Consider the following 19,250-nt stretch of genomic DNA (forward strand, 5'->3'; position numbering starts at 1 on the left):
GTATCTGTTTCAATTGTTCATTTTCTCCTTTGCTGAGGAACAAATTAATCCAAAGCTGTTGAACTCTAAGAATGTGTATGTTTGGGTTTTTTTAAACCAAACGAACCTAGTTTTTGGCAGTTGCAGTTAATAATCTGGATCCTGATGAGAAATACTGTTTTATTTTTTATTAGAGTAATCAAATACAAGTATCCAAGCTCTGATGTTCTCTCCTGATAAAGATGTAAATAATTGCAAAAGTTCTACATGTATTTTGTCTACAGAGACTTTTTGTTTAGTTCTGGTTTCTTTTTCTCTGACCTTGGGATTTTCAGAGCTGGCTGAAGACCAGAGAATGCCATGCAGTCTGGTTTGCTGTACAGGCAAATATGCAGGTGGATTTCTTGGAGCCAAATTTAGGAAACTGGAGTTTTAATGGGGGGGAAAAAACCTCAACCAAAACTTTATTAAAATTATATATGTAAAACAAAGTCCTCAAACTTGTTTTAAATTTCCGTGAACTACGCTGAAATCCTTGAAGCATGAGAAATCAAATAGTTCTCAAGATGTTTCTTGCTGGGAGGCAGGGTGGAGATGGAGCCATGATGCTTATGTAAATAATTCTTTTTCTTAACACTGATTTATTGAAGCTTTGATGTAATGTTTCTGCTGGCTCCAGAAACAAGCTACATATTTTACAAATATTGAAAAGGTATTTTACTTCTGTAATCCATCCATGGGTATGCAGCATTATACTATTGCGTTGAAATACAGCAGAGTGAGACTTTTACATCCTTTTACCCAAAACTTCCAAAAATACAGTAATTTAAATGCTCCAATTTTATTGGTACTTAGGTTACTTTAAATTTAATCTAGTTTTAACTTGAAAAAAATGGAACAGAAACCAGTCAGAATATAGAACCTGAAAATTTCAGATGTTACAGGTGTTTTATCTTCACCAGCATGGATAGCCCTGTAGGCTTAGAGTGACTGATGACACTGTACATCTGCCACACTGAAACTGCTGATGTTGTTCACTCCCATAATATAATATAATATCTGTATGCAAATCTATCTTTCTATTAGATGTCAGTAATTTGGATTTATTAAATACCCTAAGAAATGTTCAGGGATTATATCCCTGAAACAATACAGGCATTTTTCTTAATATTTTAAGTACAGCTGTTAATTAAAACTTAAATTTAAAATTTTAATAATTATCAGTAATCTGGATATGACAGTCATTGAAATGCCTTAAAAGTTAGTGCTGGAGTTAAATATTCTTTTTTCCATACAAATTATTGTTGATATGAGTAATGAAAAATAGGATTATTCCATTTATGTTAGAATTCTATTTCTATTCTAAATCCTTTATGTGTCTTTCCATGTTACTACAGAGTAGTTGCATGTCTTAAGCTTTAGACAAGGGAAGGGATTATCTTTTTTTAATGTTGGAGATGATGTCCAAAATCTAAAGGAAAGTATTTTATTTTGTTATCTTCAATGGCTTTATCTGAGTGCCTGCTGGCAGGATGAATTGTGCAATTTTCCCCCTGCCATCCATACATTATGGAAATATGCTGCTTGGTGGGACTGGTCATGTAAAAACTTGACTTGTGCAACTGATGTCAGGTTTTGCCTGTGGCTTCTTGGGGTTTTTGTTTCTGTGGAATCAGGTGCTGAAGGGCTCACCTGTGCAGCCTTTGCTGCAGTTACACATTGTTCTTGAAGCACAGGGTGGCACTTCTAATCCACCTGGCTTTCTACATTTTTAAGTAGCGTTATAGAGACGCTGAAATTTATTCTCTCAGCTCAGTTCAATGTTTAAAGCTTGCAGTTTTCATATGTAGAACCAATTCTGTTTCAAATTAGTCATGGGCCAGTTTCCTTTTAACTGCTGTTTTAAATCCTAAAAAACCTGACTAAGAAAATAAGCTGACTGATGATTCTATTAAGCTGCCTGATGATTCTAATAAATCTGTTTTTTTCAGATTTTATTAAACAGAGAAGAGCAGGACTGAATGAATTCATTCAAAATTTAGTTAGACAGCCAGAGCTATGCAACCAGTAAGTAGTTTCATTTCTGTTTTATAAGGGCTGTTGAAAAGACATGAGATTAAAAGATATGTTAAATACAAAATTGCAAATTAGGTATTTAACCAGAAAATGTATTTTACCTGTTCAGAGCTCTTCAGTATAACAAACCCCACTTTATATGGCCATCCTTTCAGGAAAAATCTATAGACTGAAGAGTATAAAAGTGTTTTTGTTTTCTAAAAACCAACCTACAAATCAATTTGCAGGCAATTAACTGATCTTAATTCCAGGGGTGCAGATTCCACTGTAAACTGTTGCTGTGCTGGGCAAGTGTTTGTTTTGCCAGAGGCTGTACTGTTTGAGGGCCCTGCTGTCGCTTGCTGCTGTGTTGCTGGCAGTCAGTGACTGCCTGCATCCTTTTTTTGTTAAGAGCAGTTCATGTGTGCTCCAGAACTTGTTTAAAGCACGGCAACCAAGTGCCTTCATTGGCTTGCTGAGATGGTTTGGGACGACCAAGCTGAGCTGCCTAAAGGAAATGATGGATAAGCTTGTACTAAACTCTTCCCAGCAGAGGAAACGCAGGTGTGTTCACCACTACCAGTGGTGAATGGGAAGTGGTGTTAGGACAGAGTCAGCTCCAGTTAAATCTGGAGAGCAGCACTTCCTGTGTGAACTCACTGCAGGGCAAACAGGCACCTTCTTTCATTCCAAAGCTATAATCAGTTTCAGCTAAATTCATGCAGCTTTCTAGATTGCTTGAACAGGCAAAATGGTAAAGCTCTATGCTTAGCTTTAGTGTTGAGTAAATGTCTTTAAGAAATATGCTTTGTTTGATTAGCCTTTTTGTACAGCCTGTGAAATTGCCCATTTCCCACAGGAAAAAAGTAACTCTAACAGAGTATCACTGCAGCTAGCTGCATGCAGGCAGATTTCCTTTTTTCACAACAAATGAACTATTTCATGTCCTATCAACCTGAAATATGTACTTCCTTTCTTTCTAGAAAAATAAAAATAGGAGCATTTTATATATACTTCTTTTGATTAGTGAAAAAAAAATAGCAACAAAGTCTTTACAGAAGGGTACCTTTCCACCAGAACAAGCACTATGAGGTTTGTGTTCATGGTACTATTCTTTGGGAAATAATAAAAAGCACTTTAATATAACAAATTACTGAAAATCAATCTATTTTGTTTCATTGGGAAAGGATACTGGTTTATTTAGGCTGATCTCCTCTGGTTCTCAGTATATCCAATTACCAAATATTTTTGTTTCAAAACATACAATATTTGTTCTCAAAAGGTAAAATGATGCTTTTTTTTTTTTTTTTTTAAGGACAGCATAAAATGGTGTGCTTAAAAAAAGTCATCAAACCTCAAATCCACCTGCCTTCTTAAATTGTTGTGAGCTTTTAAAATTGTTTTATGCTTGAATGTAACTGTAGAAGAACTAATATTCTTTAATATGGCACTTAGCTTGCCTGATCCTAGTTAGCTTAACTGACTTAAACCAGGGTTAAGACATAGGCCTGATAGTGTTTGGTGCTGATGAGAGTGTGTTCAATAATAAGCTTATTAATCAGAGTTCTACAATAAAAACAAGAAACAGAGACCAAAGTTTTCCTTTTACTGTTATCCTCTACCCCACCCTTAAAGAAATATTGTATTAAGCAGCAGAAAAAGCTGTACACAGCTTTTAATCCACAGTTTAGTGCAAAAGCATTTAATTTTGTAGTAATTTCTGTGTTGTTTCTCTTTTAATCACTGCAAGGTGATTGTTTTTCTGAAGTTTTTTGCAGTATTGCATTGCAACAAATCATATTAATAATTATGTAATCTGTCACCTTTTCTGTTGTGCCAGTGAATGTTATTATAGAAGAAACACCAAATCTTTGATCTTGGTGCTTGGAATTTTTTGTAAAATCTGATGGAAGCTACTCAAGAGATACCTGGTGACTGAGTCTTCACAGATAGTCCATCCTTGCTTTCTTAGTTTTGCTTTAATGTGCTAATTAAATTTGAAACTAGGTCAAAAAACTTATGTAAACTTAGTGATGTGCAAGGAATACTTAGTGGGTTGTGCATTCTCACAGAACCATTAGGAAATCCACCTTCCACAGCATCTTTTAAGTATTAAAACCAATAGCAGCATGTCATGTATTTTAGGTCCTGCTTAGGAGAATTGTTTCACTAAAAGCTTAAGGATGATTGAAGGTGTTCTCATTTCTGAATGGGAAGGCACCTGAACATCTGAAGTGAAAAGCACAAATGTCAGATTCAATGTGTCCAAGATGATAATATTTGCAATATTCTTTGAAACATGCAGCACTGTTTTCTTATTTTCCATTAGTGGACTTTTTTTTTTGGGTCTGGCACATTTCTTGAATATTGTATCAAAGCCAGACCTTTTTGCTCAATAAAAAAATCCAAGAAAAACCTAAGGTGTATTGGAATGCTTAGAGGGAGACCCTGTGACAGTTTTTCCTGCAGTCACTGCCAGGTGGATCTCACAGGGTGAGATCACTGGCTTAGTCCAAATTGGGAATTAAGTGGACAAGCTTCAAGCAGCATTTCCTCAAACTTACTGTGACAGACAGCTTGCTCTCACAGGTAGAATGCAGTTGTTCCAAGAAAAGGTAGGGATAGATAGGGCAGAAGGACAGAGGTCTGATAATGTGTCCCCCTTTCTGACTGCTGTCCTTAATAGGAGCTGGGAGTTTGTTCCTAGTGAGCACTGTGAGCCTCCCTAAAACACTACACAACTCCTGCAAGTGGGCTGCTCGCCCCCTCAAATGTAGGCCTTCACTGAAGTATTAATGCATTTAATTGCTGTCTATCAGAACATGTCCAAAGAAAACCTGTTTGAAAAACTGTATAATAGAGGATGCATTAAAGATGTAATGCAGTTATTTTTAAATAGTCCAAAGTAGCTCCTTAATGAGAATGAGAACATTTGCATAACACTTGAAGAACTCAAGGATGACAATACTCTGCAACCTGTGGGGAAATGAGTTATCAGTTCTGTAAGTGAGAAGCAGGGTCTGAATGTGTTCCTTAGAAGAAAATCAGTCACAGTTTTTCTCTTATTTCAAAATCTGATGAATGTAGAAGTAAATGTGAAACCTCTGAATTGTAGAATCTTACAGTCCATGCTGGGGAAAGCAAACCTTGCACTGTGTTATTTTCCTCTTTTAAAGTGTTACTGTGTTTTACTAAATAAGGGCTTTTTGAACCTTTGCTTTCTGTAAGAAAGATATTAGTGGTTTACTTTTTAAGAAAATGTGGTAAGAAGAGGGAGGAGTTGGACACTATTATTTAAATAAAATGTGTCTTAAAGGTTAAGTTCTTGTCACTGGTTATTAATTTTACCATTTTGCTTCAAAATTTGTGTGACCTTTTGGGTTTGTTCATATTTCTGTGTGCATCCAGAATTTTTGTGTGATATTATATTGTTTTTGCAGGAAAACTAATGCAGAATGACTATTACATAAGCAATAGTATTAAGCAGAGCTTGACATTCTTTTGTGTATTTCAGAGATAATCCACAAAATAAATTTATTCAGTCAATCATAAAAACCCAGACAAAACCAACTTTTGCTGGTACAATATGTACAATGTATACTGAGTATCCCTTTTTAAGTGGTTTTCTCAACCCTTTTGATTTCATAGGTCAGGTTATTTTAGGAATAGTTTCCATGTATTCTTAAATACATTGAGTTAATCTGTGTGAGCTAATAGCATAAAAGTTATATCAATCTGTATAGCATTTTGCATAACATGCTGCAATTTTGCCCAAGAAATTTGTACATAATTTTTTTTTATTTTTAATCAGTTGTTTGTTGCAGTGCTTTTAGAATTGCAAATGTGAACAGTGTAACATCAATCAGTTACAATTCTGGCTGTTGTGGTGTTGTGGGATACCCTGCAACTGTACAGCAGTCTTTTCCTGTGAATTGATATTTTTATGTTTTTCCTGCTGTCAGTGCAGTCATGAACAAAGTTACTATAGTAACTGTTTGAAATGTATTACAACATGCTCTATTTAATCAGCCAGTTGTCCAGAATAATTAATACTGAAAGGTAATAGAGGTCTGTTTCTGTTTTTCTGTCTAGTGAAAAGCATTAACCATAACTTTTTATTCTTGATTTTATGATATCCAAATGTTCGGAAACTTGAATTGTTGCATCATGACCCAGTATTACTACAGTGTTCAAACGACTGTGATTTTTGTCTTCCTGGCCTCAGGATACAAGCCAGATGCTGAAATAGATCAGAATTTGGAGTTCCTATAAAGTGGAAAGTATTAAACTGAAATAACAGTGGGAAATTATGTGAACAGTCTTGTTGTGCTTTAAACCTGAAAGGCTGAAGGTAACTGAAACATATTTCAAATTGGACTTAGGAATACAGAATATAAGTGATGAAAACTGGAAACTTTAGATAGCCTAGGATATGAGATAGGTTCAGTAGTGCTGACAGTAAATTACAGGAGCTGGAGAAATGTCAGAAACAGCTCATCTCTTACTTCTGATCCTCACTGATCAGAGATGTGGAGGGTGAATGGATTGAAAATAGGGAGTACATTTGTTCCTTTATTAAAATTACCCTATTTTATATATTCTAGGGACATATTAAAAGAGCAGCTCCATAGTAAGCTAGTGGTTTTCTTGTACTGAATGGCTCGTGTGGAGTTTCCTATCAGTGACTGCCCTGAGTCCTTCTCAAACTAATTTGTCTCTGAAATGCAGGAAAGATTTCTTCCTTGATCAGAAGGTTACCTTTTAGTGAACTGAAGGAACTTGAAAGATTCAAATAATCTCTTGAAGTGGTTTATACAGGATATACACAATACCCATCTTTTTAGGAATTATTTTTTCCTTAGTTGTATTAATTATTCTTTCCTTGCACTGAGCTGTGGTTCAGAAAGTTCATTCCTTTGATCTGTTGGACAAGCCTTTCTTTCTGGAAGAAGAAATTCTTGGAATTCCCTTACTTTCCCACCTTTCTCTCAGTCCTTGCCCCTCGGCCCCACCAAGACAGAGCTTGAAAACGCTGCTGAAGATAAAATGTATCTCCTTAGATAATGTGGGAAGCTTGTCGCTAATTCCTGAAGCATTTGTGTCCTACAGCTGACTGAAAGGATTTCTTAACGCTGTTTTGACAGTGTCCAGCCAGAAGGAATTCTGAATACAGGATCACCATCTTCTGCTTTAAAGTGAATGAGGAGAGGAACGTTACTGCTGTGTATCTCTTGGAACCCGTGTCTTCCCTTGGGATACAGATGATGTATTTCATTCCCTATTGTATTGGACAATTCAGTTCATTTTAGAAAACAAAAATTTAAACTCTTCAGTTTTTGGGAAGAAAGTTGGTTTCTTGGTGTCATGCTTTCTTCTGATAATTATCTTAAATGGAGTTTTGCAGGGTTTCCTTCTGAAGTCTTCATATACATATACTTAACATGTCAGGTTTTTGCAGGTCAAAAGGTTTGTGCTGTGTAACACACCTGGCAGTTGAATTATGTTGCTGTAAAAGAAAGTATTGCTTGTACACAGTTCTTAATTACTAGAACTTAAATATAAAACTTTGTGATGAGTAAGTCCTCGGTATGCTGCTCTATAATCAGATGCTCTGTGTTTATCTGAAAATCATGCAGATTATTGGTGTGCTAATGAAGTTAACTGTGTTTCTAGCCCAGATGTCAGAGCATTTCTTCAGATGGACAACCCAAAACACCAGTCAGATCCATCTGAAGATGAAGATGAAAGGAGCAATCGGAAGGTAATAAAACAAAAGTAGAATAGTCTTCTAAATTTTAGCTACTTGAGGGCAGTCTTCTTAGGTATAATATTTACTGAAAACTACTGGTACATTTTGCACTAAATCCCCTCCCTGTTCTTTTGAACAACTCAGTTCCACTGTGGGCTGTAAGCTGTTTTTCTGTCAGGTGTGAACTGCAGAGAGGAGTAAAAGTGATTGCTGGCTTTGTCTTGCTTATTCCCCCCTTGCTATAGGGGTTAAAGAAACACAACTTTAGTCATAGCTTAGCTGTCAGAGGTTTTGCAGTCTGTTCAAAAGCTCTTGCTAAGAACATCTGGCAAGGAGCAGGGGAGATTAAATGTTTAATTGTCTTTTTGTTTGCTTGTGCGGTCTTCTTTTTTAAAGATGGGGAGAAATAGAATTCTCTCAGGGGAAAAAATGCAGTCTTTCTAAAATTCACTTAGGAGGAAGGATGGATTTAATTTCATTTCACATATAACACTGTGTGAGGTCTTTTTTGTTCCTTTTGTCAAGAAAGCCACTATATAGCTGGATATATTCTCTGAAAATTAGTTTGCAGCCTCAGGAAACAGTGCTGTTTGAAAAAAGGAGTATTTCTAGGAAGGCAGAAGGGCCATATTAAGCTTGTCTTCTCTATCACTTTCTACTTGACATAAGGATGTGATATTAGTACTTCTTTTCTTATTCAGCCCTTGTTAAAGATGTAAGATTTGTTTCCGTTTGTGTGTGATCCACGGGAGATTTAGTATGTTCTGAAATTTTCATTTTAAAGTCACTAGTTTAAGATACTGGTTTCCTCCTCTTATGAAAGGTATTTTAAGTAATGTGGAATGATATAAACCATCTCTGGAAAATTAATGATGTGTCATGCCACAACAAATTCCAAAAAGAGAGCTACTGCATAGTGGCCTTATATTTGGTGGAAAATTCACCTTATGGTTACTGTAATGATGAAGCCAAACAACAAAAAACAACAACAACAAAAAAAAAAAGCCAAAAAAAAAGTGTTTTTTTTTACAGTAGCTCTTTCAAAACTGTCTAGCATCACTGACTCATTTCAGTGAGTAGTGGCATCCAGTGCTGCTGTCAGACCATTTCCCACTTCTGGAGTACTGCTTTGTGCTGCCTGGCAGCCTGTCCCCAGGTAACTTGTATTTGAGTGCAGTTTATTCTTCTCTGATAAATTCTACAATCACAATGAGAGTACAAATACCACTTTTCTAACTCAGAAACAAAATGGAGAAAATCACCTAAATGACAGTGGCTTCCTCTGCTCCCCGTAATTTACAAATTCTGCCTGGGTGTGTACCAGTAAGATTCATGGAATTCCAGGAATTGAGTTATTAACCTTTAATGTCAGGATAGAAAAGGTTGGAAATGTTTTTCTTGGGGTTGAAAGAATGTTCACTTCCATGTTTTTAAAAGCACTGTGTCTTTCATCAATTACTTTTAAATAAACAGTGTGGGTTTAAAATTATTGTATTAGTAAGATCATGAAGAATTTGGAAGAAAAGGTAGGAAATATGTTCATGAAGCAAGTACAGAAAGGGTTAAGTTCTGAATGAAGAACTAGTTGTTTATTGAAATACTCTTCAGTTTTGATTTCTAATCTTTTCCTCTCTGAATGAACACAGATATTTTATTACCTTCATCTTGGAACAGGATGTGTGTAGAAAGAATTTGTGACAAGGTGATGATGGCCAGGTATTTCAGTTCCCAATCTAGATGTTAGATCTCTTTAAAATTCTAATGTAACAAGTGTAAAAGTATGGATTGAGCAGATCAGTAGAGTGTTTTAAAATTAGGATTGGTTGAAAGATAAGAGAGAAGAAAAAGTATTACAAGTAAACCTCTTTGTTTCTCCCAACAGTTAAACTCTACCTCACAGAATATCAACCTGGGACCATCTGGAAATCCTCAGTAGGTTTCAATTAAATTGAATTTCATGTAATTCAATTTAATGTAAATTTAAAACTTAATTAAATGGGATTAAAATTAATTTGAAATCCTACAAAGTTAGACTGAGCTGGGGAGTGGTCCCACAGCTTCTGAAAACAAGTTGGGTTTATTGCATGCCAAAGGAGCAGCTTTCCTTGTTGGTGCTACAACCCACTTACTGCACTGCTAACTTGTGTCTCTGTTTGGTGTTTTCTGCAGTTTCTGTTCTCAGTTCTGTATGAATCTGCTTTTCTCCTCTAGGAGATGACTGCTATTTTGGTTTTGCTTTCCTCACAGATTTGTTCTGGGCTAGCAGGAGGAAGTGGTTAATAGATTGCAGTAAGAAATGAAATACAAGAGTCCTTCCCTTCGGGGGCAATAAATAGAGAGGTGTATGGTGATGTAACTTGTTTTGCAATTTGAGAACATGGATAATTGTTTTGCTGACAGAATTGTATTCAGGAAAGAGTAAGGGAATCCTGGGAAAAACTGAAAGGAGTGGTGATGTGGGAAATGGAAAAACTGAGAGTGAATTCATACCAACAGCAAGAGGAGGCAGGTGTTAGGACCTCCCTCCTCTTACTGAAATTTTAAATGAGGGAGGATTGGATGGAGGGAAGAATGGAACCAATAAGAGGGAATAGATAAGAAACTTGGTCCTTCCTTTCTTCATGTAAACTTTAGAATCCCTTTGGACCACTGGAAATAAGCTCCAGGAGACATCATGGGGAACTGGAGACTTAAAAATTACAAAAAACTAGACCATGGAGAATGAAAGAATGGTCTTGCCTCTCCTTAACATCATAAAGTTAAACATAGTAAATAAAATAAACTCAGGGGATGCAACTTGAACACTTTCCCTAAAGGAAAATGGAATTGCAAAATGAAGAGGAGTTGTGTCTGAGGACAGGTCTGCAGAAGCAGTGCTGGGTGGAACAAAGAAAATGAGGGTGCTACACTACACTGTGGTACAGCTATAAGGCTTGTAATTTCTACCCAGATGACCTGTCTCTTTCCTAAATATCTTTCAGTGCTAAACCAACAGACTTTGATTTCCTGAAAGTTATTGGGAAAGGCAGCTTTGGCAAGGTGAGCATTTATTCCTGTGTCTTACGGTGGTGCAAGGATGCTCGCTGGCTTCTCATGCACAATGACTTGGCCAGAGGTTCCAGAAGTGGTGTTGCTCTAGGGTGGTCCATAAACTGTTCTGTTGGATCCTCATTGCTGCTGATTTGTGGCCCTGCCATTTTTTTCTCAGGTGCAGCTGTTGGCTGCCTCAGCCACTTGTTGGGACTCACAAAAGGGAGATTTTCCCTTTCTCGTTACGAGCAGTTGTGATCCTCTGTTTCCCCCAGGGAGGAAGGGAGGTACCCCTATGCTTATGCAGCAGCTGGAGTACAAATCGTGCTTTTCCTCTTGTTGTCAGGGACTATTTTGTGAAACCTCTGATACTATGGAGCTGTGTGAGCAACAGCACACTGAAAAGTGACTTAAGTAGTGATCTTTCACAAAGATCCCAAGGAGAATCCCTTTTGAAATCTCTATTTCCAAACTATTTTTCGTGTTGTTATTTTTCATTCAATTATTTTTACAATTTAGCCCCAAAAAAGCTGAAATTAATCTTGATAGAGATTTAGCAGGTCATAGAAAACAAATGTTATAATTCAGTCTTTCGTGATACCTCTGTTGTATAAGTTTTTACTGAACTGTAAGCTCACTCTTTTGGCAATTACATTGTTGACTGACTGTATTAAAAGCAAAGAAACTGTATTGAGAAAAAAATAACATGAACCCCTTCCAGTTAGGCCAAAATGATAAAATATTACCCATAGTATGTGAATTGCAACAATCAGATTTCTTCCTTTTCTTTTGAATTTCACAGGTTCTTCTTGCAAAACGAAAACTGGATGGGAAATACTACGCTGTCAAAGTATTGCAGAAAAAAATTGTTCTCAATAGGAAAGAGGTTAAGAGAAATTGTCTTTTTTCCTCCCACCTCACTTGTTTTTTTCTCTTAATTACAAAATCATTCCTGTTTACTTATTGATCTCTTACTTCTTGCAGCAAAAACATATTATGGCTGAACGTAATGTGCTTTTGAAAAATGTGAAACATCCATTTTTGGTTGGACTACATTACTCATTCCAAACAACAGAAAAGCTTTACTTTGTCCTGGATTTTGTTAATGGAGGAGAGGTATGTGGTGGTTTTGTTTGCATTGTAGTCTTTCTATTCTGCTAATTCTAGGTGGGAGGAGTGAAGTGATCCGTTACAATGGGCTGTGATCCACATTCTCCCAATTTTGAAAATTCTGTTATTATCTGCTCTTGCTACAGACTTCTGTGGCTATTTGGACCTGTTCCTGTTCTTATTGACAACTTCAATCCAAATTTATTCATGCTTGTCAGATGCTGTATTTTACAGTTATATAAAATTACTTTAATTACAAATTAATCTTATGTTTATATTTTTCACCATGGAACACTGGCTTCCTCTTGCATGTGCATTGACTGAGATGCTGATATTTCAATAAGGGAAGAAAGGAAACTGACAGCTGAATTTATTATATTGTGTCAGAGTTGGAACAAGATGGGCATTTCTCTTGTCTAATGTACCTTACTTAGACTGTATTATGAAAATCCTGGTTTGCTCTGAATTGTGGTCAGAACTTAGTTTTGCATTGTTTCAGGCAAACTAAAATACGGTTAAAGACAGCTTTCAAATTTGAATGGAAAGCTTGGAAAGCTGGGGTGGCTTTTTAGTTTTCCTGAACTTTGTAGACAGAAACCAGAAAATTTCATTTTTCTTAAAATCTTTGCAAGTTGAGTGTGTACTATAGTTGAATCTGTATGTTTATGATTTAATCTTTGTCTAGACTTCTGCATCTGCTCAAATTATTTGCAGCCAGACAATTCTCTGTAGTAGAGAGAACTGCTCGATCAGCTTGGAATATACATCTCACACAGCGATCTACTTCTACATTATTTCAGAATACAGTTCTATAAATAATTATGAAAATCTTTGAATACACACATTTTCAGAAATAAAAGATGACTTATTTGTCGCCAGGTCATATATTCTCCTTGGAGGCAATCTTGCGTGATTTAGTCTTACCAACTTCTATTCACAGCTTAGTGATTTACTCTAGCTCCTTTTGACTAGTCCTGGTTTTAAGGGAGTGTGTTTGAGTTACCCATCCATCTGAGCCACAAAAGAGAAGCAGAGGAGAGAGTGAAGTAATGACTACATCATTAGATTAGTGACTACATCATTATATCAGAAAAACTAATTCTATTTCATTGTGCTTTTTTAAAAAAAGACAAAGTGGACAGCAAAATAAATTACTCTTCACTGTAAAATTACATGTTATTAACCTGACTTGTTTTGTCTGTGTAATGTTCTTATTTCGTATTTGCATATTTACAGCTGTTCTTTCACTTACAAAGAGAACGTTCCTTTCCTGAGCACAGAGCCAGATTTTATGCTGCTGAAATAGCCAGTGCACTGGGCTACTTACACTCCATAAATATAGTCTACAGGTAAGTTTCTGAAAGGTATCCATGTCCTGCAGAAATTCAAAATAAGACAAATTACCAAATAAAAAACTGTACAAGAAATCATCTGACAGGAAACCTGGACATAACACTTTCATCAAAACTTGAAGCTTTCAGCTGAAGAAAAATAAAATCCCTTGCCTCTGAAGCACTTGTGACTGCTGTTTTGATTTACTACCTTTTCTTTTTTAATAGGGATTTAAAACCAGAAAACATTCTCCTAGATTCACTAGTAAGTATGCAAGATTATTTCTGTTTTCTGTGTTCTCTCACAAAATTGACACTTCTGTGTATTCACATGTTGAGCGTGTTCTCTTTTTAACTTACCACTCTTTCTTAAACAGGGTCATGTTGTCTTGACAGACTTTGGACTTTGTAAAGAAGGGATTGCAACTTCTGATACCACTGCAACTTTCTGTGGGACCCCAGAAGTATGTTGGCAGCTTTCATGGGGGTTTTTTCAGCATTAATAGCTGTTGACCACTATTAATATCTGCGTAGCTGGAAGGTCAGATACTGTGTTTTGTACTGCTGGCAGGTTTGCATTCTTTGAACAAGATGAAACCAACTCAGAGACAAGCTCCCTACAGATCTGTTCATTGTTCTTCTTACTGATATGCAGTGTCTGCTGCTTGCTACCCACATGGCCATAACTCATCTCTTCCTTCCTCTGTTTTTCCAGCCCTTTTGAAATACTGTTTTCTTCCATGTCTCCTAACTGCTGGGTAGACACAAGACCATTAGCTTGTGTAACAGCTACAGATTTGTCAGTATGAATCTACTTGCCATATCCTGCCATTGATTATTAGTAAGTTTATAGGGAATTCATATCTGCGCCTCAATCAAGTTATTGCATATGCACAAAACTTTGAACTTCCTGACTGAGTTATTGAACTCTGTTGTCTTTTTATTGGGAAAACTGCACTGGAAAACTTAGAATGTGAAAGGCTCGAACACGTATGAGGGATTCACCAAACAGAGGATTAGAAACTTTGTTTACTTTAAATTACAGGAAAAACCTTTGAATACAGTGAAAAATGAGTGAGGTGTAATATTTAGCTGAAACATTTGATTGTTGTGAAGCAACTTTTCTTGAAAGCTTTTACTGTGAATTACTAGGTTTTATCCATGCTAGCCTAATTCTCTAAAGAACTTTTTTTTTATTCATTTCAGTATCTTGCACCAGAAGTCATTAAAAAGCAGCCCTATGACAACACAGTAGACTGGTGGTGCCTTGGTGCAGTTCTTTATGAAATGCTTTATGGGCTGGTATGTACCTGATATGTAAAGGTTGTTTTCCTCCCCTCTCCCCTTTTATTTGAAATAACCTTTGAGTGTTGTTAAAGATGTTAACTTTTTCTAATATTGGAATAGTCCATTTAAGCAGATTAACAGATTGTGTTGTAGTTACATAGTGCTTGTTTTCTCTTTTGCATTTTACATTGCCTCCTGGTATCTGACAGTTCCTGGAAAAGCAACATCAGAGACATCAGCAAAATCAGTAGTCATCACTTTGAGGGACTGTGAAAGTAAACTGAATCAACAATGATAATACACAAAAAACCCCAAAACAGCTTAGAAGTAAAATTTTGTCAAATATTGCAATAAATAAAATTAAAATACTTTTTTTTTTTATTTAGCTATCCCAGGTTTTCTCCTAGCTTTTGACAGCATTAGAACAAAAAAATCTTGCTATGCTTCTCCTAGTCATTTGTAATTACTCCAGTTAGAATCTGTTCTTCTAGTTCTCTTGAGTTCTGTCTCATCCCATAGGACCTTAAATAGGGAGATGGATTTGTTTTTCCATTCTCAGGTTCTTTTCAGAAAAGTTCAGTGGGAGCTTTGAAGCTGGATGGCTTCTATGGCTACTTATTAGTGTGAGAACACTAATAGGAGTAGAGGAGGCGGCTGGTGGGAAGTTATCAAGTGTAAAGTTCTGGCAGTGGTGATGACTGAATTAGAAGTTAGCAGTGCATAAAAAGGAGATTTCTGCTTCACTGCTAGCAGTTTTGCATGTCTTACAGAATCATTTACTGATCATACGTAATATATGAAACAATATTGCATGTGGCTTCAAATTCATGTAGAACTTGTATTTTTTTAGCCTCCTTTTTACTGCCGTGATGTTGCTGAGATGTACGATAATATTCTTCATAAGCCCCTGGTTTTGCGCCCAGGAATCAGTCTTACAGCCTGGTCTATCCTGGAGGAACTTCTGGAGAAAGATCGGCAAAGCAGACTTGGAGCAAAGGAAGACTTTGTAAGTAATGTCCTAATTTATCAAGCCCTATTTCATTTAAAGGGATGCACCAAATTAATGTGCACAGCACAGGGTTAATAATCAGAGATAGAAACAGAGATTGCTGCATCTATCTCTGTTTTCCTCTTTTTTATTTCTTCAGTAAAAACACCAGTGGGGTCTGTCCCTGGAAGTTGCTGGGGATAAGAGAGCAATGATTGTTGTGAGGTATTTTGAGCTTGGTTGCCGCTCTACCTGCCAGCAAAGGAAAAACACTTGCTGGTGTAGCAGTAACTAAGGTGCACAAAAATAGGTTTCACTGTTCATAGTGAAACTGGGAAATAATCAAAAGAAAAGGCTGTCATGTGGTAATACAGTCTTCAGGTCAAGAGGAACACTATTTCCATGCAAACAGCAGCTTTTGTTTTTAGCCTTAAAATCATGGCAGACATTTTCCCACTGTAGCAACAAAACCTTTGTTCTCAAAAAGCTGATGTGAGAAAGTCAGAGAACTGTGTCTTCAGAACTGTGTGAGGAGGAATGATTTAGAGGATGTACTCCATCCATTGGGGGTGGGATCTTTGTAGTCTTTGTTTTGCAGTCCTTATGTTAGTCTGTGGACCTTGTAACTGAGCAAGATGCAAGGATTTAGCATAGCTGATGCTTCTTAAATAGTAAGTATATTGCAGAGGTGATGAAGCAGCTGCTTCTCAGACAGTGATATGCTTTACAAAAACTAACAAAACGTTAAGGCAGGAACAGATATCAACAGAAGACATTCTGGAGTAGACTTCAGGGTTGTTGATTTTAGGGCTTAAAAGCAGAAAGCATGATTTTAGAAGGAAAACCGTTAATAGAGACAGTCTCACAAATTTTACCTACTGTTTTTACTGACTGCAACTTCTATTGCAAAGTAAATTGTGAATAAGGACATGCATGTAAGAACTTCCCTATGTACATGTAGTATGAAGTAATGTTTACTACAGTGCATAGGATGGAGTTACGAAATATCTAAAATCTTTATTGTTTGCTACAGCTTGAAATTCAAAAGCACCCGTTCTTCGAATCTCTCAGCTGGACTGATCTTCTTCAGAAGAAGATTCCGCCACCATTTAATCCCAATGTGGTAGGTGCCTGGGGAGTGGTGATGGTGTTAGTGTTTGCATCTCAGATCACACATCACAGAATATTTTGAGTTGAAAGGGACCCCACAAGGATCATCAAGTATAGCTTTTAAGTGAATGCCCCATATGGGGACTGAACCCGTAAACTTGGTGCTCCTAGCACCATGCTCTAACCAACTGAGCTAATCTCCCCTGAGAGACTTTTTTCATATTTAGGTTTATCAGATCATTAAGAATATAGGGTATGGTCAAAACTCCAACCTCAGTGAAAAAAACCCAGCCTTTTAATACCTATTTTAAAAGACAGAGTAATGTGCTTCCTTAAATTTATTTATTTAAATAGAATATAACAACAAAATAGATAGCTTTGAGAGTTAAATTTGGAATCTCAAGGACAAGCACAAGTTTAAAACACTGTATTAATTTGATGACTGACAGATCCTTCTGTTCTCTAGGTTGGACCAGACGATATTGGGAATTTTGATGCAGTGTTCACAGAAGAAATGGTCCCATACTCAGTTTGTGTTTCTTCTGACTACAACATTGTTAATGCCAGTGTCCTAGAGGCAGATGATGCATTTGTTGGATTTTCTTATGCACCACCTTCTGAAGATGGGTTTTCCTAGGGACTTAAAAGCGAAGAGTGGTTTGGAAGTCTCGGGTTGGACTGAAATGTTAGGGTATGGACACATTCCAAAATAGCATAAATAGTGCCTCGTCTTGTATGTAGGTTTGAAACCTATGAACAAATTTTCTCTGCTGTATAGGAAGAATTTGGGCATTTTGGATGGCTTTCTTTGGGGTTTGAACTGTTTGTTCCTGCTGCAGAAAATATTTTTTAAAACCTTTCAGAAGCATTCTCTATGTATTTTTTAAGCAAAAACACTGACTGTTCTCCTCAATCCCTTCGAGTTTACATTCATACCTATCTAATTTGGCTGGCACAAACAGCAGCAAATTTAGTAAATTTATTAATGCTTTTGTACTTATTTACAGTGACTTTGTGCTTGAATTGTAACTATGCAAATTGTCTTTTGTATATCCTGGTTTAAAAAAAGGTAAATGTTTTCCCTTTACCAGTTTGGAATATGTGTTAATTTACCTGTCAGCACTTAAATGATACATGTTAAGGACCAAGATTCTTAAAGAAGTTCTGCAGAATGAAAACTTGGTCACATAAAACTGGATTGTTGCTCTTGTACTTGCTGAAGTATCCATTGACTCAACTGGATTATCTGAGATATGGGGGATTACTCAAAGCAAGGACAGAACAAATTAACTGGATTGATTTGATAACATTACTTATTATGTGTTATACTTTTCTTTCTTCCCTGAGCTAAGTATGTCTATACTTCAACTACATTAAAAATATTTTTGGTTAAAGCTCTGCTTCTCCAAAGATCTAATATGCAATAATCATGGTTACTTTAAAAGTAAGTCAATTAGCTTTGACATTTTGGGGGTGGGTGGAGATGATCATGCCAAATATTAGGGATTTTTCTCACAGATTAGTAGTTTAAAACACTCTTATGTTCCAAATTGGTTGTATTTCAGCGCTCATAGCTACTTGTCTTTGTGTTTCAGTTTGCACCATTTTAAAATCTTCACTTGATATTGGGAGAAAAATGTAAATTACACTGATAATTTTAAAAATGTGAAAAACTATTGTATTTCTCATAACATACATGTGTATGGACAAACATGATTCTGAACAATTTCTGTTTAAGGAAATTTTTTTTAAACAATGCAAAAATTGACTGCAGTTACAGTGTATAAAAGGCATATAATGGTAGTAGTTTTGTTACATATATATTACTTGTAAATAACAACTTATTTTTGTCTGTTACTCCAAAAATGTTCAGTGTTTTTTGTTCACAAATAGATTCAGTTAAATGCCTTGATTTGAGAGAAGTCTGGTAAGATACTGATACATCATAATGATACATAAATGGAATGAATATTACATAAATTTCAGTATCTAAGTCACCTTGGTTTTGGCAAAATAAGCAGCTAAAATAAATATACTGTGTCAAGATCTGATAAGAATTGAGAACCTAGGGGGTGAGAGTGTATGAAATCATAATTATTTTGAAATAAATGTTGTATCAATACATTAGAAAAGGGGAAAGTAAAACAGGATTCCTTGCTTACCTCGAGTATCTCCTAGAGCACAGCCTCCTACATAGTGGTTAAGTGATGTTTAGCATTTGCTGCATGAGGTTTTGGAAGGATTGGGTAAAAAGTAAGAATTGACACTGGCAGGGGAGGAAGGAAGGAACTGTGTCATTTGTGGGAGCAGAATGATGGCTTGGCACTTCTTTTCCATAGTTCTCTTCTGCAAGAGTTGAAAAGAGCTGTTCAGGACAACCAACAACTATGTGAATAGTTTACTTGGCATTAGTATAATTTGGAAGTAAAAGCCCTGGAGTTTTTAGGTTGGGGGTGGGGGGAGGCAGTTGTCAGTTGTTTTGGTTTTTGGGTTTTTTGAGTTTTGTATATTGGTTTGGTTGGTTGGTTGGTTTTTTGTTGGTTTTTGTGTTTAGGTTTTGGGTTTTTTTAACATGGCTTGCTAATGGACTGGGAAACAAATTGATGGTATC

General features: G+C 36.3%; 1 protein-coding gene across 3 annotated transcripts in view; it reads left to right on the forward strand.

Annotated features, from left to right (window-relative positions):
* Window positions 1–18,496, forward strand: part of SGK3 (serum/glucocorticoid regulated kinase family member 3) — a 55,598-nt gene extending 37,102 nt beyond the window's left edge. For 2 of the 3 annotated variants that reach the window (XM_050970345.1, XM_018910595.3), the window contains exons 5-17: window positions 1,971–2,046; window positions 7,708–7,795; window positions 9,666–9,715; window positions 10,765–10,822; window positions 11,616–11,699; window positions 11,798–11,929; window positions 13,160–13,272; window positions 13,483–13,519; window positions 13,632–13,718; window positions 14,461–14,556; window positions 15,392–15,547; window positions 16,563–16,652; window positions 17,106–18,496. In XM_050970345.1, coding sequence (XP_050826302.1) covers window positions 1,971–2,046; window positions 7,708–7,795; window positions 9,666–9,715; window positions 10,765–10,822; window positions 11,616–11,699; window positions 11,798–11,929; window positions 13,160–13,272; window positions 13,483–13,519; window positions 13,632–13,718; window positions 14,461–14,556; window positions 15,392–15,547; window positions 16,563–16,652; window positions 17,106–17,276 — 1,238 coding nt within the window. In that variant the 3' untranslated portion in view covers window positions 17,277–18,496. The remainder of the gene's footprint in view (window positions 1–1,970; window positions 2,047–7,707; window positions 7,796–9,665; window positions 9,716–10,764; window positions 10,823–11,615; window positions 11,700–11,797; window positions 11,930–13,159; window positions 13,273–13,482; window positions 13,520–13,631; window positions 13,719–14,460; window positions 14,557–15,391; window positions 15,548–16,562; window positions 16,653–17,105) is intronic. The other variant, XM_018910607.3, reaches the window with a different exon arrangement.
* The last annotated feature ends 754 nt before the right edge of the window (window positions 18,497–19,250 follow it).

The sequence above is a fragment of the Serinus canaria genome, chromosome 2 (assembly GCF_022539315.1).
Source record: "Serinus canaria isolate serCan28SL12 chromosome 2, serCan2020, whole genome shotgun sequence".
Taxonomy (NCBI): Eukaryota; Metazoa; Chordata; class Aves; order Passeriformes; family Fringillidae; genus Serinus; species Serinus canaria.